Source organism: Symsagittifera roscoffensis, chromosome 1 (genome assembly GCF_963678635.1).
Source record: "Symsagittifera roscoffensis chromosome 1, txSymRosc1.1, whole genome shotgun sequence".
NCBI lineage: Eukaryota > Metazoa > Xenacoelomorpha > Acoela > Convolutidae > Symsagittifera > Symsagittifera roscoffensis.
The window spans coordinates 6,300,564-6,319,341 of record NC_087062.1 but is presented as its reverse complement, the minus strand read 5'-3'; the positions used below and the strand labels follow the sequence as shown (position 1 = coordinate 6,319,341).

At 33.8% G+C, this 18,778-nt stretch overlaps 3 protein-coding genes across 3 annotated transcripts in view; all 3 read right to left on the bottom strand.

The window, feature by feature from the left end:
- LOC134843901 (uncharacterized) overlaps positions 1-18,778 on the bottom strand; it is a 681,357-nt gene that overhangs the window by 228,740 nt on the left and 433,839 nt on the right. The gene's annotated exons all lie outside the window — the stretch shown is intronic.
- Positions 5,174-6,313, bottom strand: LOC134843744 (E3 ubiquitin-protein ligase TRIM21-like). Its single transcript, XM_063860039.1, has one exon. The coding sequence runs from the start codon at positions 6,311-6,313 to the stop codon at positions 5,174-5,176; it is 1,140 nt and encodes a 379-aa protein (XP_063716109.1).
- LOC134843666 (E3 ubiquitin-protein ligase TRIM21-like) lies at positions 16,035-17,275 on the bottom strand. The gene has a single exon (XM_063859916.1). The coding sequence runs from the start codon at positions 17,172-17,174 to the stop codon at positions 16,035-16,037; it is 1,140 nt and encodes a 379-aa protein (XP_063715986.1). The 5' UTR covers positions 17,175-17,275.

Genomic DNA, 18,778 nt, shown 5'->3' with positions numbered 1-18,778 from the left:
GCTAGTTAAAAAGTCGAAATTTTTCTGAAGAAAAAAAACCCAACCCCGAGCACAAATATTCCATTACTTTTGTTACAAAATTTGGAACGATTCGAGTGCACTGTCTGTTTTTTCGAGCTATCCTTAGTTACGGGACAAAGAAGTTGCAACTTTTTTTTATCAAGGAAAAGAACGAAATTTTTTTTCACATTTTTATCCTTTACTCTACAACTATAATTGATTTTTTATTAGGAGCAAAGACTATCACTTTGTACTTTATATGGCGTGTGGAAGGCTGATTTTTGCAAAAATCTTAATTAAAAAAAATTTCAGGTTTAATTGTTCATGTTATTTTAACTTTTTCGAATTAAATTTTTCATGTTATTACCGGTCCATAAAGCTTAGAAAGCAGTCGGAACGTGAACACAACCAATCAAAGTTAATGGAAGGTTGCTACCTAAGGAGTAATCTTTAGTATATTCGCTAAAGTTATAAGGTTGGGCGATTATTATGAAAAACAACAAGAGATTATTTATCTTTCTCAAAAGACAATGATCGCCCGCTTGATAAACATATATATATGAAATGACGATAAATTTTAAGATGCAAAAATCTTTCTTTATTGCTTGGTAAAAGACTTCATGATCGAGTCTGTTTTCAATTCCATTTGCGACTTGTGAGCAATGTACTTTCTTTTTTGAGATTTTTGCTGTAAATGTATATCCTATAAGTGTTGTAGCTCGTGCTTTCGAGTAAAGTGTTGATACTAAAATTGTTGATTCTATCTTTTGTGGTTCGGGTTCACATTGTGTTACTTGATTAATTTCGTAATTATGCAAAATGTTTTGTTGATTTTCTTTACAACCATAATGAGTAACTAAGAGGTCTTGTAGTCTTGTTCGGGGGAAAGATTTTTATGAGATGTGGTTTCTAAGAGTAAAAAGGGGTAAATTGTTTTATGAAAAATAACTATTAAAAGTTACATGTGTAAGATAATGCTGAATATGAGTTGTAGAATGTTATATATCATATAGTCTTTTTTAAATATCTATCGTATTTCTAGACAAAATCTGTTGTGATGAATGGAGGAAAAAAGATTGAGCTGTTATATTTGGTGGGGCTAGATGCAGTGGTTGATGGTTTAAACTTTTTATTTTTACTATTTTTTCAAATTTAAGTGTTAAGTTATCTTGAGTAAGGATTTGTATATTATGTTCTAGTAATTCTTTGTGAATGTCGTGTCTTCTTTGTAATCGCTTTAATGCCCAATTCTGTAGTCTATTACTATCAAGATGTTGGCCAAATTTGAGGAAGGGGTGCAACAAACGTTTTCCAGTATAATTGTAAAGGAACATTTGTGCTGAGAAGTTATCGATGTCGATCGTCTAGACTTGTAAGGAAATTTAGGGAGAGCGTAGTGCTTTGAGTTTGACCTGTTACTGAAGTGGTTAATGGTAGTGATAGGGTTTCTGGCAAGGATAAAGAGGCATTGGATGAAATCACTATTTATTCGTTTTCTAAGTTTGGTTCCTTGTGTCAGCTAATGAGTTTGTTTATGGCTTGTGTCAGCTAATGAGTTTGTTTATGTTTGGAAGTTGGTGTTAATCCTAAATAGACCGATAGGATAATTGGGGTATTTTGTTGAGACATTTTTTGTAGTGATGGGGGAGTACTTTGAATTGTATTGCTAGAAGATCCAAAGGGCTCGAAGAGAGTGATGAAGGTATATATACCAAAATGAACTCTGGGTATTGCAAAGTCTCGACTTCATCGAGGATGGATAACTTGGCGATAATCATAAGCAAAAATCTGAAGTAAGGGGTAAAGGTTATATGTTGGTTCTTATCGTGGTTCACTTGGGGTTGCTTGACGAATTGCTGCTATCAAAGGATGGTGCGTGTCTTTTTTTGAACTTATAGAGATTTTCTTAAAATGAAATACGTGTAGATGATTGGGGTTAACTTTTTTGACTGTATGTTGGTGTTGTTGGAATCCATTTGCGAATATTTTGGGACAACAGGTGGTTTTATTGTTGATTGAATGGTAGTCTTTGGGAATTGAGTAATTTTGTTATTCTGGAGTTGTAAGTGTAGGGTGATTAAAAAGATGCTTTGTTTTGTTGTTGTAGGCCTTGTTTCAACTATTTACTCGTCAATAAAATGTGATGGGGTTTTAATATCTTGTTTTGTTAGACTTTTTGTTTCATTTAGCGTTTCTTGTGTGTTTATAAATTTGAAATTAATCTAAATCCTGTTCTATCAATAAACATTGTGTTATAGTTTAAAGGTGTTGCATCAATAGTATTTGAAAAATTCTTACGTAATCCTTGAGTAATGAAATAGTGGGGATTGCTGCAAATGAAATGTCAGTGGTTGTTTTAGTAAATAATGGTTGAGATCATTCGGGTCCCAAACAAAACCTGTTTGGTTGGCTAATACAGTTTCATCGTCTGAGGTTTATGGTCGAAAATTTTTTCTGGATATTGAATGAATTATGAATTGTTTACAAAAGAATCTATTATGGACCATGATAGGATTCGTTGTAAGTCATGTTTTACATTTTGTGATGTTTCGTTCCTAGTGATATTTTCAAGGATTGTTTCTAGAAGTTTTGAGAAAAGATCAATTTCTTTTCTTACAGTTGAGTGTCGAGATGTCTGAGGTGGCGATTCATTTGATGCGTCTTTTAATTCTAATATAGATATAAAACTATAAATAGAAGAGAAAACATCGTTTGTGAAGATTGAAATTGCTCTTTGTGAATTAGGATGTCATATATTTTTTATGTATTCTATGAAGATTTTTCAGAATTCTTGATATACATCATCTGTTTGTATTTGATGCCGTGTTTGATTTGGTTGTGCTGGTAAAATAACAATAGTGAATATTCCGTAATATGAAGTGATTTTACCAATGTTTTTTATGAAATCAAATATTTGTCTTTTTATTCTTATTTCGGGAAATTCCTGTGTGCATGGACTATTTCCTTTTTCGAATGAATTTTCAATTAAGTTATGACAAAACTGTACTGAGTAAATTGTACTGAGTAAATTGTATAGAGTAATCGTCGAAATTTTTGTCGTATTGTATATTATTTTGTATTCTAAAACTGTTAATGTGTAACTTTCAATGTGTATTTTTGGCTGATTCCCATTATATAGTTGTACCGGTTTATTAATATCTGATTCTATAATTTTGCGTTTACCCTTAGTTGATAATAGTGGTGTTGTTTCTGAGTTTAAAAAAAAACATTTCTGTTGGTATATTGGAGTACTCTTATTTATCGAATCTTTTGGCTCTTGAAGCTCTTGTACTGTAGTTGTGTCCAATTCCGAAACTGCGTTACGTGTTTTTGCAAATCTTCGTTTTTGTTTTGCTATTATTGTCTTTTTCTGTGTCTGTCTTTTCTATTTTATTTATCTCCTTGTTTGTTTATGTGGTATAATTAGAAGATCGTATCTTTTGTCTTCAATTAAATAATTGGGTAGCTTGATTGTTTGTTACAGTCTAAATTAAATTCTGACATAAGGTTTAGGATGATGGTTGCAAAATTCGGAGGTTAGAGTTTCTATTTCATAAACTGTTAGTTCTTACGGTTTTTGTGTGGTTATCTTAACTTGGGGCATAGACGGGTTGGAGAGAGAATATATCAACTCTAAGAAAAAATTTTCTTACATAGGGGTTTGATTTGTGATCAAGGGTTTGAGAATAGTAAATCAATCCACAAGTTTCAGGTAGAATTAGAATACAAGTAGATCGTTAGATACTATTTTAGTACTTGCTAAAATTTTAAGGGTTTTAGCCTGGGTCAACTAAGAGGAGAGGCTCAGGTGAAAGATGAGTAACCGAAGGTCTTCACTGTATATCTTAATTATAATGGTTAGTTTTCCAACAATTTCTATTAGTCCTGAGTTTTTTTATAAGAGTTGGATAGTGAAACGTTTGAGGTCGTTAGACAATTCAAATTATGAGGTGGGGAGGACCAAGATGTTCTGATTGATCCAAGGAAAGTCTTGATGATCAGATAATTTAAGTGAAATTAAAGATCCAAGAAAAATTTTGATGGTCTGTTTTTAAAAGTAAATATATATTTTGAGAGGGCAAGGATAAGCTGTGAGAAGAAAAGTTTTAATAAGAGATTTAAGTTTAAAAAAAATTTATGGATTTAAAATTATTTTAAGGAGTATAGTTTTAAATGATGTTAGTTTTTTGAATAAATTCGGTTTTGTTTTAGGTGATGAAGCGGTGATGAAGAAAAAATTGTTTTTTGAGAAGCAAGAAACTTTTAAAAGATTTTTTTTAATAACGTTAAAAATTCCTACCAATTAGTTTTCATATTTTTTGTTTTCAATAAAATCTATTTTTACAAAACTTTCGAAATTAAAGTACTGCAGTATTTGCAAGGAACGACTCGTGTATTTTTTATCAGTCGTTGTTTTCAATATTATTGTCTTTTTCTGTTTCTGTCTTTTCTATTTTATTTATCTTTTTGTTTGTTTATGTGGTATAATTACAAGATCGTATCTTTCGTCTTCATTTGTTCTTGAGAAATCAGATTGTTCTTTAAATAGCATAATTTTCTTGTCAATAAAGAAAAATTTTAATTTACTGCGTATAGAATTCTGAAGACATATACTCTTTGCGGTTTGCGTCGTACTATCATGTATTATCTTGGTCCGTCGTTCAATCGATGTTTACGCCGTGATCTTGTTCTTCGTTAAAAACCTGGCATTTCTCGTGTATTGTTTGAAATATTGGCGTAGATTCATTGATACGTAGAGACATATCTATTACACTGTCTGTTCCATCTAACATTTTGCAATTTTGGTCTTTTTCTAATTCTATTTTGATAAATCTAAATTAGTTAAGGTCGTCACGCTATCTTATTTTCGGCCGGAAAAATTCGTGCAACTTCTTAGTCTGATACCAATCTTAATCTTACTGATTTATCTCCTAGTCTCGATAGATCTAGTGTATAGTGGTATTTGCGAGTTATTCTTGGAGCTTGTCCAAAAGGAGAACAACTGTAGTCTAAGATTTATTGAAACTGTTCTGGTGCTGAAACTACAAGTAGTTCCAGCACTACAATTAATTTTCAGTATTAGTGATGGAATATGATTGGTTAATTAGTAATATTTTATAGGGATAGTTCTATCAATAATGTAATTGGTTATAAATATTAGTTAAGAACTGGTTCAAAAATGAGTGTAGCTGTTAGTTAATTTTAAATTAACTTTTTCATAAACAGATTGGGACAGACTGAGTATTATGTGTTCAACACATACCCTAGCAGCTGGAGAAGAGTCTGCTCTATCACACTGATTTGTTCCACCGTCTCTCTTCGTAGTGAATTCCTTATCTGGTCCAGCAAGTCTGTTTTCCCTAGTCCCAGGTCTCAGTGGACCCGCCGATTCAGAAGAATGAGCACCTGTCAATAAGCTGAAAAAGTCAACTTCAGCATCTGAACCTAAGCACAGAGTCAACGCATCTAGAGTTGAAACTTCTGGTTTTCCACTTTTCAAGCCGCCCACTTGTTTATTTGGTTGCTTCATCTCATTCAGAGTTTTCTCATTTCGATCACACAGATTCGCAAAAGTTTTGAACTTCTTTTTGCTCTCCTTCGATATCTGGCTGATACTCTTCTTGATTTCTTCGTCCTTATTGTTTCTCTCGTGACCTTTCAAATCTTCCATCAATTTCTCCCCTAATTCTGCCACCTTCGAAGAACTCGAATCAAGCCCGACATACTCTTTCCAAAGTTCATTCAGTTCTCTTAAACTGTGAGCCCTTGTTCGGAGCAACTCGTTCACAACATCAATTTCAGTCAGAACCTCTGCCATTAGTTGCCTTCTTTTCTGATTGTCCGCGATCACTTTCTCGTAAACAGATATGGATGATTCAAGGTTCACGCGTTCCATAGCACCCAGTAAGTCTTTCTTTTGCTTGACTCTCCTAAGCACTACTTTATGCTCGCTGTGGTCGTTTCCCCAGCAAAGGTCACAGATGCTGATATCACAAGTATCACAGAAATACACAAGGGACATGTCGCTATGTTGGACACAGGACTTCGCACCAGCGCTCACACTCCGAGTTTGTTTGTCTCCCGTGTCCGCAATTTTCAGACCTTCTAGAAATTTCTTCAGGACATAGATCGGTTGCAGTTCGCTCACGTTAATATGATGTGTTTTTCTGCAATTCGGACAATCAGCTGACAAGTCGTTTCTGTTCAGGGCCAAGATGCACCCCCTTTCTGGCCCGCAGAACATGTGTCCACATGGAAGCAGCCTGGGATCATCGAGCGTGTCGCAGCATATGGAACACTCGAAGTCTTCCATTTTTTTTAATCAGACAAAACCACACGCAATAAAAAGAGCGCGTTATTGTTTGACAAACTAACTTCAATCTGAGAGACTGTTTTGTTACTTGTAAAACTGGTGCGTTACACTAACCATGAGAAGAGAGAAAAAAGCTGAAAAAAAACATTTAACAGCAGCATATGGAACACTTGAAGTCATCCATTCTCTTTTAAGATCAATACCACACATAGCAAAAATGAGCACGATATTTCTGAGAGACTAATTTCAAACTAAGATTCTGTTTTATTACTTGTACTGCATGAAATCAAAAACATAGCTTGTTAAAAAACAGCTGAAGAATCGATTCGCATGATACTCGTCCGAATGACAAACCAATGAAATTTTATTGATTATTGATTCGACTTTTGTAACGAAAGTAACGGAATAATTTTGCTCGGGGTGGGTTTTTCTCTTCAGACAAATTTCGACTTTTTAACTGGCCTTTTTCGACGTATTTTTTGCATTGTTCAAAAGGTATTGTTGTTTTGAGCTTAAATTTGAAAATACATTTTACCTGTGATCATTTTCGAAAAGTTATGGGGGTTTAAAGGTTGCCATTCTGGCCAATTTTGGAAAATTAACGCGCGATATATTTCGCGCTACTAACAAGTATGCCGAGATTTAATATGACTTAGAAATCGTTCTAAATTGCTTGAAAAACGCTCATTTGCCATAATGGATTTCATACAAGGTGCGAAATCTATCACTTCGTAACTTTATATGGCGTGCGGGGGGATGAGTTTTAGAAAAAAAAATCTCAAAATAAAAAAAATCAATTTTATTTTATTTCATTTAATTTTTGTATGTTATTACGGCTCCATAGACTTTAAAAGGCAGTCCAAATTTTCAAGGCTTCGCCCTGATACGAGTAGTCTTGTTTTACTATTAACTAAAAAACGCTCAGAAGACAAAAAACGCCGCTTCTTATTGGAAGAACAAAGTCCGAAATAACTCAAGTCTTAAAATGGAGCGTTTAAATTAATTAGTAGCACGTTAGACTAACCATACGACTATAGAGTAGAATACATATAGTTTTATGGTTTTAGTCTTATAGTCATAACTTCTTAATACATATACTCTCATTCTGAGACGGGATTGCTATCTCATGGAGAAAGTTGAACAAGACTGTTTGTATCAGGGCGAAGCCCTGAATGTTCCGACTGCCTTAAAGGTCTATGCAGCAGTAATAACATGAAAATTTTAAATGTAATAAAATAAAAATGATTTTTAAAAAAATTGAGATAAAGTGCAAAATGATAGATTCTGCTCCTAGTAACAAATCAATTATGGCAAATAAGCTTCCCCGAACCAATTTGGAACGATTTCTAGGACGGAATAAATCTCCGCTTACGCGTTAATAGCGCGAAATATATCGCGCGTTAATAGTCCCAAATTGGCCAAAATGGCAATCTTTAAACCCCAGTAACTTTACGAAAAATGATCACAGGTGAAATATCTTTTCAAATTTGAGCTCAAGACAACAATACCTTTTGAATGAAATTTAAAAAATCCGTCAAAAATGGCTAGTTAAAAAGTCGAAATTTTTCTGAAGAAAAAAAACCCACCCCCGAGCACAAATATTCCATTACTTTTGTTACAAAATTTGGAACGATTCGAGTGCAATGTCTGTTTTTTCGAGCTATCCTTAGTTACGGGACAAAGAAGTTGCAACTTTTTTTTATCAAGGAAAAGAACGAAATTTTTTTCACATTTTTATCCTTTACTCTACAACTATAATTGATTTTTTATTAGGAGCAAAGACTATCACTTTGTACTTACATGGCGTGTGGAAGGCTGATTTTTGCAAAAATCTTAATTAAAAAAAATTTCAGGTTTAATTGTTCATGTTATTTTAACTTTTTCGAATTAAATTTTTCATGTTATTACCGGTCCATAAAGCTTAGAAAGCAGTCGGAACGTGAACACAACCAATCAAAGTTAATGGAAGGTTGCTACCTAAGGAGTAATCTTTAGTATATTCGCTAAAGTTATAAGGTTGGGCGATTATTATGAAAAACAACAAGAGATTATTTATCTTTCTCAAAAGACAATGATCGCCCGCTTGATAAACATATATATATGAAATGACGATAAATTTTAACAGAAAATTTCAGAGCATAGCCCGCGACCTCATCAAAGATTTACACTCCAGAACCTTCTATTCAAAATCAGTTACCACGCATCACAAAGAGGCGCGGATCTAGGAATATCAGGAGGTGGAGGGCGGATTTAAAAAAAATGTGAACATTCTGTTGACCTTTGGTTAGGTCGAACAATTTGATATTCGGAGCTCTACCAAACCACTATAAAGACTCAAATTTGACAAAATTTTCTGCGCCGCATGGAAATTTTTGAAAAAAGGCCAAAAAACGCGTTTTTTGGCGCGCGCTCCCCCCTTAAAATTAGTATAGATTGAAAAAATTGAAGGTCAGTCAGCCAAAAATGGATATCTCATAAAACCATAATGACGGGGACCTTTTGGGTCGGCAGGGGCTCGAATCTTTTGCTACTGCCCACAAACATAACCGGCAATTTCCAGATTTTCCAAAACCGATGGATACAACCCAAGGACTACCATATATAAGCAAAAAGCGGAAGGAGTGGCGTTGAAGGTTGGATAAATAGGAAAGGAAACAGTTGAGGTATCCACTATGTCGGCTCATCGTGTGCTAAAAAGATGGTTGTTTTGAGATTGAAAAATTTTTGTGTATGGTTGTTCTACGATCTGCTAATATGTGTCATCAATGGTTGAATTGTGGAGTCCAATATGAGATACCGGGCTTTGTGGGTAGCTACGACCTTGAGAAGTGTGTTCTGTTATTGCTAATGTGTTACTATAATTTTGTGGTACTAAAAATAAAGGGTGATTATTTGCAGGTGATGTAACTGTTGTGGTGCTGAGGGTGTGGGATTCAAATTTTTTGTGAAGTATCGTTTGCATTTGATGTTGTAGACATTTTCTTATTGTATTCGCTAGTTTCAGCGTCGAGGAGAATTTTGCTTATCGAGGTAGAAATTATTCCAACAAATCCTGCTAGTAATATGCGTGCTACACTTGCTTGTTTGCTTACTTGTGTATGCATTCCGCATGTGCTGTAGTTTCCTTTCAATATAATGAGAAAACGAATCCAAAAAAAAAGTAAATAACGCGTATAAAACAGTCAATCTTTCTAATATATAGTACGGCCATCCTAGAAAAGCTAGGAGTTCGTTTTTTAGATTTACAAAACTAAAGATAACAATTAGTGAAATAACTTGTGGACGGTACTATTAACCGTTAGGATATATACAGTCTTTGATTTCCTGAAAGTATCTACTAAAATCTTCAGGGTTAAAATTTGAGAAACTTTCAGCGAGTTGTCGTAAGTTCTGATCAATTGATTGTCTTTGAATTGAGTCCATTTGAGTAAGGAGTTCTTGAATCTGCTGTGTTTGAATGTGATTGTGTATATCTGATCTGAAAATATTGCCTACTAATTGTAAGTCAATATTTGGGTTACGGGCGATTGCTCTTATGCATCCTAGTGAATTTTTTTTTAATGATGGCATAAGAGTAGGGTATGAAGTAAGAAGATAATATTTATCTTCGCTTGGATTTAGCTGTACTTCATTGTGGCAGTTACGTCGTACCTTGTGGCTATTACTAAAAATGTTTACGTCGTGACAGTGTATCAACAAACTAAACTTTGTTTTTATAGAATACAAGGATTCTTTTGTAACATTTTTTTTATATTCAAAAACGTCTATTGGTGAAACTTTTTTTTAGTTGATGTGTAGTACTACTAGAGATTGTTTCCTTCGATGGTAATGAAGTTCGATCTATTTCCTCAAAATAAATATCCTGCTTACGGTATTTCTAATACTGCTTATGCGATTGATTGTAGTATTTAAGTACGTTCGAATTCACATTAAAGATGAAGTTTTTTCAGTTCAGATAGTGACATTTCCTGAAAAATTCTGCTTATTGTATCAAGATGTAAATCAAAAAAAAAGGGACACCAAAACATGTGTTTTTCATGAGTGAAATTTCTTGCAATCGTATGCTATCTTTATCTTCTGGGTGAAGTTTTCCGCCAGGATTTCCTGTGTTTTTAGAAAATGTTACCGGGATGTTTGTTTCATCTTTGCAGTTTCAATATGGTTGTGATGGGTTAATAATTAACTTTCTTGTTTTTATGTCAAAACCTCTTTCGTATTCGACAAAAGTTTCTGAATATTGTTTTTTGTAAAGGGGTTTGGGATATCTACAAGTGACTTCTTTTTCAGAGTAAATTTGAAAACGTAATAATTTATTTTCAATAACATCAATAGTTTTTATTTTTGATTGTTACATCTAATTCTATTAGTGCTGACTTTTTCAAAAGGGATTGAATCATTAAAATTTTTTCTGTGAATTTTTATCAATCTTGCGTGAATTTAAGCAACTTGAAATGTGGTACTTGTGTCTTCTGGATACCAAACAATGGTTGCTTGTGTGCAAGTGGTAGGATCGGAATATCCTTGGTCACTTTTTCAAGATAAGCGTATACCTCGACAAAAAATAGTATCGTCTTTTAATCAATGTGTTGTTTGTACTTTTCCCAATTAGATTTTCCAATGAAAAAACATTAATTCTTGATAGCCTTTGTTCTTTGTGCCAGGTTTACAATTTGAGGGATTAAAAATTCTCATGTGTGTCATCCAATTTTTATCGTAAAATTTACAATTAAAACGTCCGGGTGCACCGTGGTACGGGTATTTATCATCGAATTTGATATGACCTTGGTATCTTTCAAGCTCTGCCTGATGCGCGGAGTCTGGTAAAACTTGAAAGTTCAGTAATTTGCAGTTTTTGCCTTTATTTGTGGTTATTTTTAATCGTTGCGATTCTTTTATGCAATCTACAGGTTTAAGATGCAAAAATCTTTCTTTATTGCTTGGTAAAAGACTTCATGATCGAGTCTGTTTTCAATTCCATTTGCGACTTGTGAGCAATGTACTTTCTTTTTTGAGATTTTTGCTGTAAATGTATATCCTATAAGTGTTGTAGCTCGTGCTTTCGAGTAAAGTGTTGATACTAAAATTGTTGATTCTATCTTTTGTGGTTCGGGTTCACATTGTGTTACTTGATTAATTTCGTAATTATGCAAAATGTTTTGTTGATTTTCTTTACAACCATAATGAGTAACTAAGAGGTCTTGTAGTCTTGTTCGGGGGAAAGATTTTTATGAGATGTGGTTTCTAAGAGTACAAAGGGGTAAAGTGTTTTATGAAAAATAACTATTAAAAGTTACATGTGTAAGATAATGCTGAATATGAGTTGTAGAATGTTATATATCATATAGTCTTTTTAAAATATCTATCGTATTTCTAGACAAAATCTGTTGTGATGAATGGAGGAAAAAAGATTGAGCTGTTATATTTGGTGGGGCTAGATGCAGTGGTTGATGGTTTAAACTTTTTAATTTTACTATTTTTTCAAATTTAAGTGTTAAGTTATCTTGAGTAAGGATTTGTATATTATGTTCTAGTAATTCTTTGTGAATGTCGTGTCTTCTTTGTAATCGCTTTAATGCCCAATTCTGTAGTCTATTACTATCAAGATGTTGGCCAAATTTGGGGAAGGGGTGCAACAAACGTTTTCCAGTATAATTGTAAGGGAACATTTGTGCTGAGAAGTTATCGATGTCGATCGTCTAGACTTGTAAGGAAATTTAGGGAGAGCGTAGTGCTTTGAGTTTGACCTGTTACTGAAGTGGTTAATGGTAGTGATAGGGTTTCTGGCAAGGATAAAGAGGTATTGGATGAAATCACTATTTATTCGTTTTCTAAGTTTGGTTCCTTGTGTCAGCTAATGAGTTTGTTTATGGCTTGTGTCAGCTAATGAGTTTGTTTATGTTTGGAAGTTGGTGTTAATCCCAAATAGACCGATAGGATAATTGGGGTATTTTGTTGAGACATTTTTTGTAGTGATGGGGGAGTACATTGAATTGTATTGCTAGAAGATCCAAAGGGCTCGAAGAGAGTGATGAAGGTATATATACCAAAATGAACTCTGGGTATTGCAAAGTCTCGACTTCATCGAGGATGGATAACTTGGCGATAATCATAAGCAAAAATCTGAAGTAAGGGGTAAAGGTTATATGTTGGTTCTTATCGTGGTTCACTTGGGGGTGCTTGACGAATTGCTGCTATCAAAGGATGGTGCGTGTCTTTTTTTGAACTTATAGAGATTTTCTTAAAATGAAATACGTGTAGATGATTGGGGTTAACTTTTTTGACTGTATGTTGCTGTTGTTGGAATTAGTTTTTGGCTGTTTTTAATGTTAATAGCGAAAAAATCTTAATTAAGTTTTGAAAAATTCTTTCTGTTTGGACGCTTTTGCTTGTTTGATTGTCGCGTTTTAGATATTGGTCTATATGTTTGGTAATCCATTTGCGAATATTTTGGGACAACAGGTGGTTTTATTGTTGATTGAATGGTAGTCTTTGGGAATTGAGTAATTTTGTTATTCTGGAGTTGTAAGTGTAGGGTGATTAAAAAGATGCTTTGTTTTGTTGTTGTAGGCCTTGTTTCAACTATTTACTCGTCAATAAAATGTGATGGGGTTTTAATATCTTGTTTTGTTAGACTTTTTGTTTCATTTAGCGTTTCTTGTGTGTTTATAAATTTGAAATTAATCTAAATCCTGTTCTATCAATAAACATTGTGTTATAGTTTAAAGGTGTTGCATCAATAGTATTTGAAAAATTCTTACGTAATCCTTGAGTAATGAAATAGTGGGGATTGCTGCAAATGAAATGTCAGTGGTTGTTTTAGTAAATAATGGTTGAGATCATTCGGGTCCCAAACAAAACCTGTTTGGTTGGCTAATACAGTTTCATCGTCTGAGGTTTATGGTCGAAAATTTTTTCTGGATATTGAATGAATTATGAATTGTTTACAAAAGAATCTATTATGGACCATGATAGGATTCGTTGTAAGTCATGTTTTACATTTTGTGATGTTTCGTTCCTAGTGATATTTTCAAGGATTGTTTCTAGAAGTTTTGAGAAAAGATCAATTTCTTTTCTTACAGTTGAGTGTCGAGATGTCTGAGGTGGCGATTCATTTGATGCGTCTTTTAATTCTAATATAGATATAAAACTATAAATAGAAGAGAAAACATCGTTTGTGAAGATTGAAATTGCTCTTTGTGAATTAGGATGTCATATATTTTTTATGTATTCTATGAAGATTTTTCAGAATTCTTGATATACATCATCTGTTTGTATTTGATGCCGTGTTTGATTTGGTTGTGCTGGTAAAATAACAATAGTGAATATTCCGTAATATGAAGTGATTTTACCAATGTTTTTTATGAAATCAAATATTTGTCTTTTTATTCTTATTTCGGGAAATTCCTGTGTGCATGGACTATTTCCTTTTTCGAATGAATTTTCAATTAAGTTATGACAAAACTGTACTGAGTAAATTGTACTGAGTAAATTGTATAGAGTAATCGTCGAAATTTTTGTCGTATTGTATATTATTTTGTATTCTAAAACTGTTAATGTGTAACTTTCAATGTGTATTTTTGGCTGATTCCCATTATATAGTTGTACCGGTTTATTAATATCTGATTCTATAATTTTGCGTTTACCCTTAGTTGATAATAGTGGTGTTGTTTCTGAGTTTAAAAAAAAACATTTCTGTTGGTATATTGGAGTACTCTTATTTATCGAATCTTTTGGCTCTTGAAGCTCTTGTACTGTAGTTGTGTCCAATTCCGAAACTGCGTTACGTGTTTTTGCAAATCTTCGTTTTTGTTTTGCTATTATTGTCTTTTTCTGTGTCTGTCTTTTCTATTTTATTTATCTTCTTGTTTGTTTATGTGGTATAATTAGAAGATCGTATCTTTTGTCTTCAATTAAATAATTGGGTAGCTTGATTGTTTGTTACAGTCTAAATTAAATTCTGACATAAGGTTTAGGATGATGGTTGCAAAATTCGGAGGTTAGAGTTTCTATTTCATAAACTGTTAGTTCTTACGGTTTTTGTGTGGTTATCTTAACTTGGGGCATAGACGGGTTGGAGAGAGAATATATCAACTCTAAGAAAAAATTTTCTTACATAGGGGTTTGATTTGTGATCAAGGGTTTGAGAATAGTAAATCAATCCACAAGTTTCAGGTAGAATTAGAATACAAGTAGATCGTTAGATACTATTTTAGTACTTGCTAAAATTTTAAGGGTTTTAGCCTGGGTCAACTAAGAGGAGAGGCTCAGGTGAAAGATGAGTAACCGAAGGTCTTCACTGTATATCTTAATTATAATGGTTAGTTTTCCAACAATTTCTATTAGTCCTCAGTTTTTTTATAAGAGTTGGATAGTGAAACGTTTGAGGTCGTTAGACAATTCAAATTATGAGGTGGGGAGGACCAAGATGTTCTGATTGATCCAAGGAAAGTCTTGATGATCAGTTAATTTAAGTGAAATTAAAGATCCAAGAAAAATTTTGATGGTCTGTTTTTAAAAGTAAATATATATTTTGAGAGGGCAAGGATAAGCTGTGAGAAGAAAAGTTTTAATAAGAGATTTAAGTTTAAAAAAAATTTATGGATTTAAAATTATTTAAGGAGTATAGTTTTAAATGATGTTAGTTTTTTGAATAAATTCGGTTTTGTTTTAGGTGATGAAGCAGTGATGAAGAAAAAATTATTTGTTGAGAAGCAAGAAACTTTTAAAAGATTTGTTAAAATAACGTTAAAAATTCCTACCAATTAGTTTTCATATTTTTTGTTTTCAATAAAATCTATTTTTACAAAACTTTGGAAATTAAAGTACTGCAGTATTTGCAAGGAACGACTCGTGTATTTATTATCAGTCGTTGTTTTCAATATTATTGTCTTTTTCTGTTTCTGTCTTTTCTATTTTATTTATCTTTTTGTTTGTTTATGTGGTATAATTACAAGATCGTATCTTTCGTCTTCATTTGTTCTTGAGAAATCAGATTGTTCTTTAAATAGCATAATTTTCTTGTCAATAAAGAAAAATTTTAATTTACTGCGTATAGAATTCTGAAGACATATACTCTTTGCGGTTTGCGTCGTACTATCATGTATTATCTTGGTCCGTCGTTCAATCGATGTTTACGCCGTGATCTTGTTCTTCGTTAAAAACCTGGCATTTCTCGTGTATTGTTTGAAATATTGGCGTAGATTCATTGATACGTAGAGACATATCTATTACACTGTCTGTTCCATCTAACATTTTGCAATTTTGGTCTTTTTCTAATTCTATTTTGATAAATCTAAATTAGTTAAGGTCTTGTTCGAGGTTTTTGGTCGCACCAGATGAGTTTAAGCCAGTGGTGGCTTTCTCATAGAATATTTTCAGACGAGGTACACCGTCTGTTCGTCACGCTATCTTATTTTCGGCCGGAAAAATTCGTGCAACTTCTTAGTCTGATACCAATCTTAATCTTACTGATTTATCTCCTAGTCTCGATAGATCTAGTGTATAGTGGTATTTGCGAGTTATTCTTGGAGCTTGTCCAAAAGGAGAACAACTGTAGTCTAAGATTTATTGAAACTGTTCTGGTGCTGAAACTACAAGTAGTTCCAGCACTACAATTAATTGTCAGTATTAGTGATGGAATATGATTGGTTAATTAGTAATATTTTATAGGGATAGTTCTATCAATAATGTAATTGGTTATAAATATTAGTTAAGAACTGGTTCAAAAATGAGTGTAGCTGTTAGTTAATTTTAAATTAACTTTTTCATAAACAGATTGGGACAGACTGAGTATTATGTGTTCAACACATACCCTAGCAGCTGGAGAAGAGTCTGCTCTATCACACTGATTTGTTCCACCGTCTCTCTTCGTAGTGAATTCCTTATCTTGTCCAGCAAGTCTGTTTTCCCTAGTCCCAGGTCTCAGTGGACCCGCCGATTCAGAAGAATGAGCACCTGTCAATAAGCTGAAAAAGTCAACTTCAGCATCTGAACCTAAGCACAGAGTCAACGCATCTAGAGTTGAAACTTCTGGTTTTCCACTTTTCAAGCCGCCCACTTGTTTATTTGGTTGCTTCATCTCATTCAGAGTTTTCTCATTTCGATCACACAGATTCGCAAAAGTTTTGAACTTCTTTTGGCTCTCCTTCGATATCTGGCTGATACTCTTCTTGATTTCTTCGTCATTATTGTTTCTCTCGTGACCTTTCAAATCTTCCAGCAATTTCTCCCCTAATTCTGCCACTTTCGAAGAACTCGAATCAAGTCCGACATACTCTTTCCAAAGTTCATTCAGTTCGGTTAAACTGTTAGCCCTTGTTCGGAGCAACTCGTTCACGACATCAATTTCAGTCATAACTTCTGCCATTAGTTGTCTTCTTTTCTGATTGTCCGCAATCACTTTCTCGTACACAGATATGGATGATTCAAGGTTCACGCGTTCCATAGCACCCAGTAAGTCTTTCTTTTGCTTGACTCTCGTAAGCACTACTTTATGCTCGCTGTGGTCGTTTCCCCAGCAAAGGTCACAGATGCTGACATCACAAGTATCACAGAAATACACAAGGGACATGTCGCTATGTTGGACACAGGACTTCGCACCAGCGCTCACACTCCGAGTTTGTTTGTCTCCCGTGTCCGCAATTTTCAGACCTTCTAGAAATTTCTTCAGGACATAGATCGGTTGCAGTTCGCTCACGTTAATATGATGTGTTTTTCTGCAATTCGGACAATCAGCTGACAAGTCGTTTCTGTTCAGGGCCAAGATGCACCCCCTTTCTGGCCCGCAGAACATGTGTCCACATGGAAGCAGCCTGGGATCATCGAGCGTGTCGCAGCATATGGAACACTCGAAGTCTTCCATTTTTTTAAATCAGACAATACCACACGCAATAAAAAGAGCGCGTTATTGTTTGACAAACTAACTTCAATCTGAGAGACTGTTTTGTTACTTGTAAAACTGGTGCGTTACACTAACCATGAGAAGAGAGAAAAACGCTGGAAAAAAACATTTAACAGCAGCATATGGAACACTTGAAGTCATCCATTCTCTTTTAAGATCAATACCACACATAGCAAAAATGAGCACGATATTTCTGAGAGACTAATTTCAAACTAAGATTCTGTTTTATTACTTGTACTGCATGAAATCAAAAACATAGCTTGTTAAAAAACAGCTGAAGAATCGATTCGCATGATACTCGTCCGAATGACAAACCAATGAAATTTTATTGATTATTGATTCGACTTTTATGACGAAAGTAACGGAATAATTTTGCTCGGGGTGGGTTTTTCTCTTCAGACAAATTTCGACTTTTTAACTGGCCTTTTTCGACGTATTTTTTGCATTGTTCAAAAGGTATTGTTGTCTTGAGCTTAAATTTGAAAATACATTTTACCTGTGATCATTTTCGAAAAGTTATGGGGGTTTAAAGGTTGCCATTCTGGCCAATTTTGGAAAATTAACGCGCGATATATTTCGCGCTACTAACAAGTATGCCGAGATTTAATATGACTTAGAAATCGTTCTAAATTGCTTGAAAAACGCTCATTTGCCATAATGGATTTCATACAAGGTGCGAAATCTATCACTTCGTAACTTTATATGGCGTGCGGGGGATGAGTTTTAGAAAAAAAAATCTCAAAATAAAAAAAAATCAATTTTATTTTATTTCATTTAATTTTTGTATGTTATTACGGCTCCATAGACTTTAAAAGGCAGTCCAAATTTTCAAGGCTTCGCCCTGATACGAGTAGTCTTGTTTTACTATTAACTAAAAAACGCTCAGAAGACAAAAAACGCCGCTTCTTATTGGAAGAACAAAGTCCGAAATAACTCAAGTCTTAAAATGGAGCGTTTAAATTAATTAGTAGCACGTTAGACTAACCATACGACTATAGAGTAGAATACATATAGTTTTATGGTTTTAGTCTTATAGTCATAACTTCTTAATACATATACTCTCATTCTGAGACGGGATTGCTATCTCATGGAGAAAGTTGAACAAGACTGTTCGTATCAGGGCGAAGCCCTGAATGTTCCGACTGCCTTAAAGGTCTATGCAGCAGTAATAACATGAAAATTTTAAATTTAATAAAATAAAAATGATTTTTAAAAAAATTGAGATAAAGTGCAAAATGATAGATTCTGCTCCTAGTAACAAATCAATTATGGCAAATAAGCTTCCCCGAACCAATTTGGAACGATTTCTAGGACGGAATAAATCTCCGCTTACGCGTTAATAGCGCGAAATATATCGCGCGTTAATAGTCCCAAATTGGCCAAAATGGCAATCTATAATCCCAGTAACTTTACGAAAAATGATCACAGGTGAAATATCTTTTCAAATTTGAGCTCAAGATAACAATACCTTTTGAATGAAATTTAAAAAATCCGTCAAAAATGGCTAGTTGAAAAGTCGAAATTTTTCTGAAGAAAAAAAACCCAACCCCGAGCACAAATATTCC

What these genes read in the sequence shown, in the direction of transcription:
- LOC134843666 (XM_063859916.1), bottom strand. Translation starts at nt 17,174, where the DNA reads ATGGAAGACTTCGAGTGTTCCATATGCTGCGACACGCTCGATGATCCC.
- LOC134843744 (XM_063860039.1), bottom strand. Translation starts at nt 6,313, where the DNA reads ATGGAAGACTTCGAGTGTTCCATATGCTGCGACACGCTCGATGATCCC.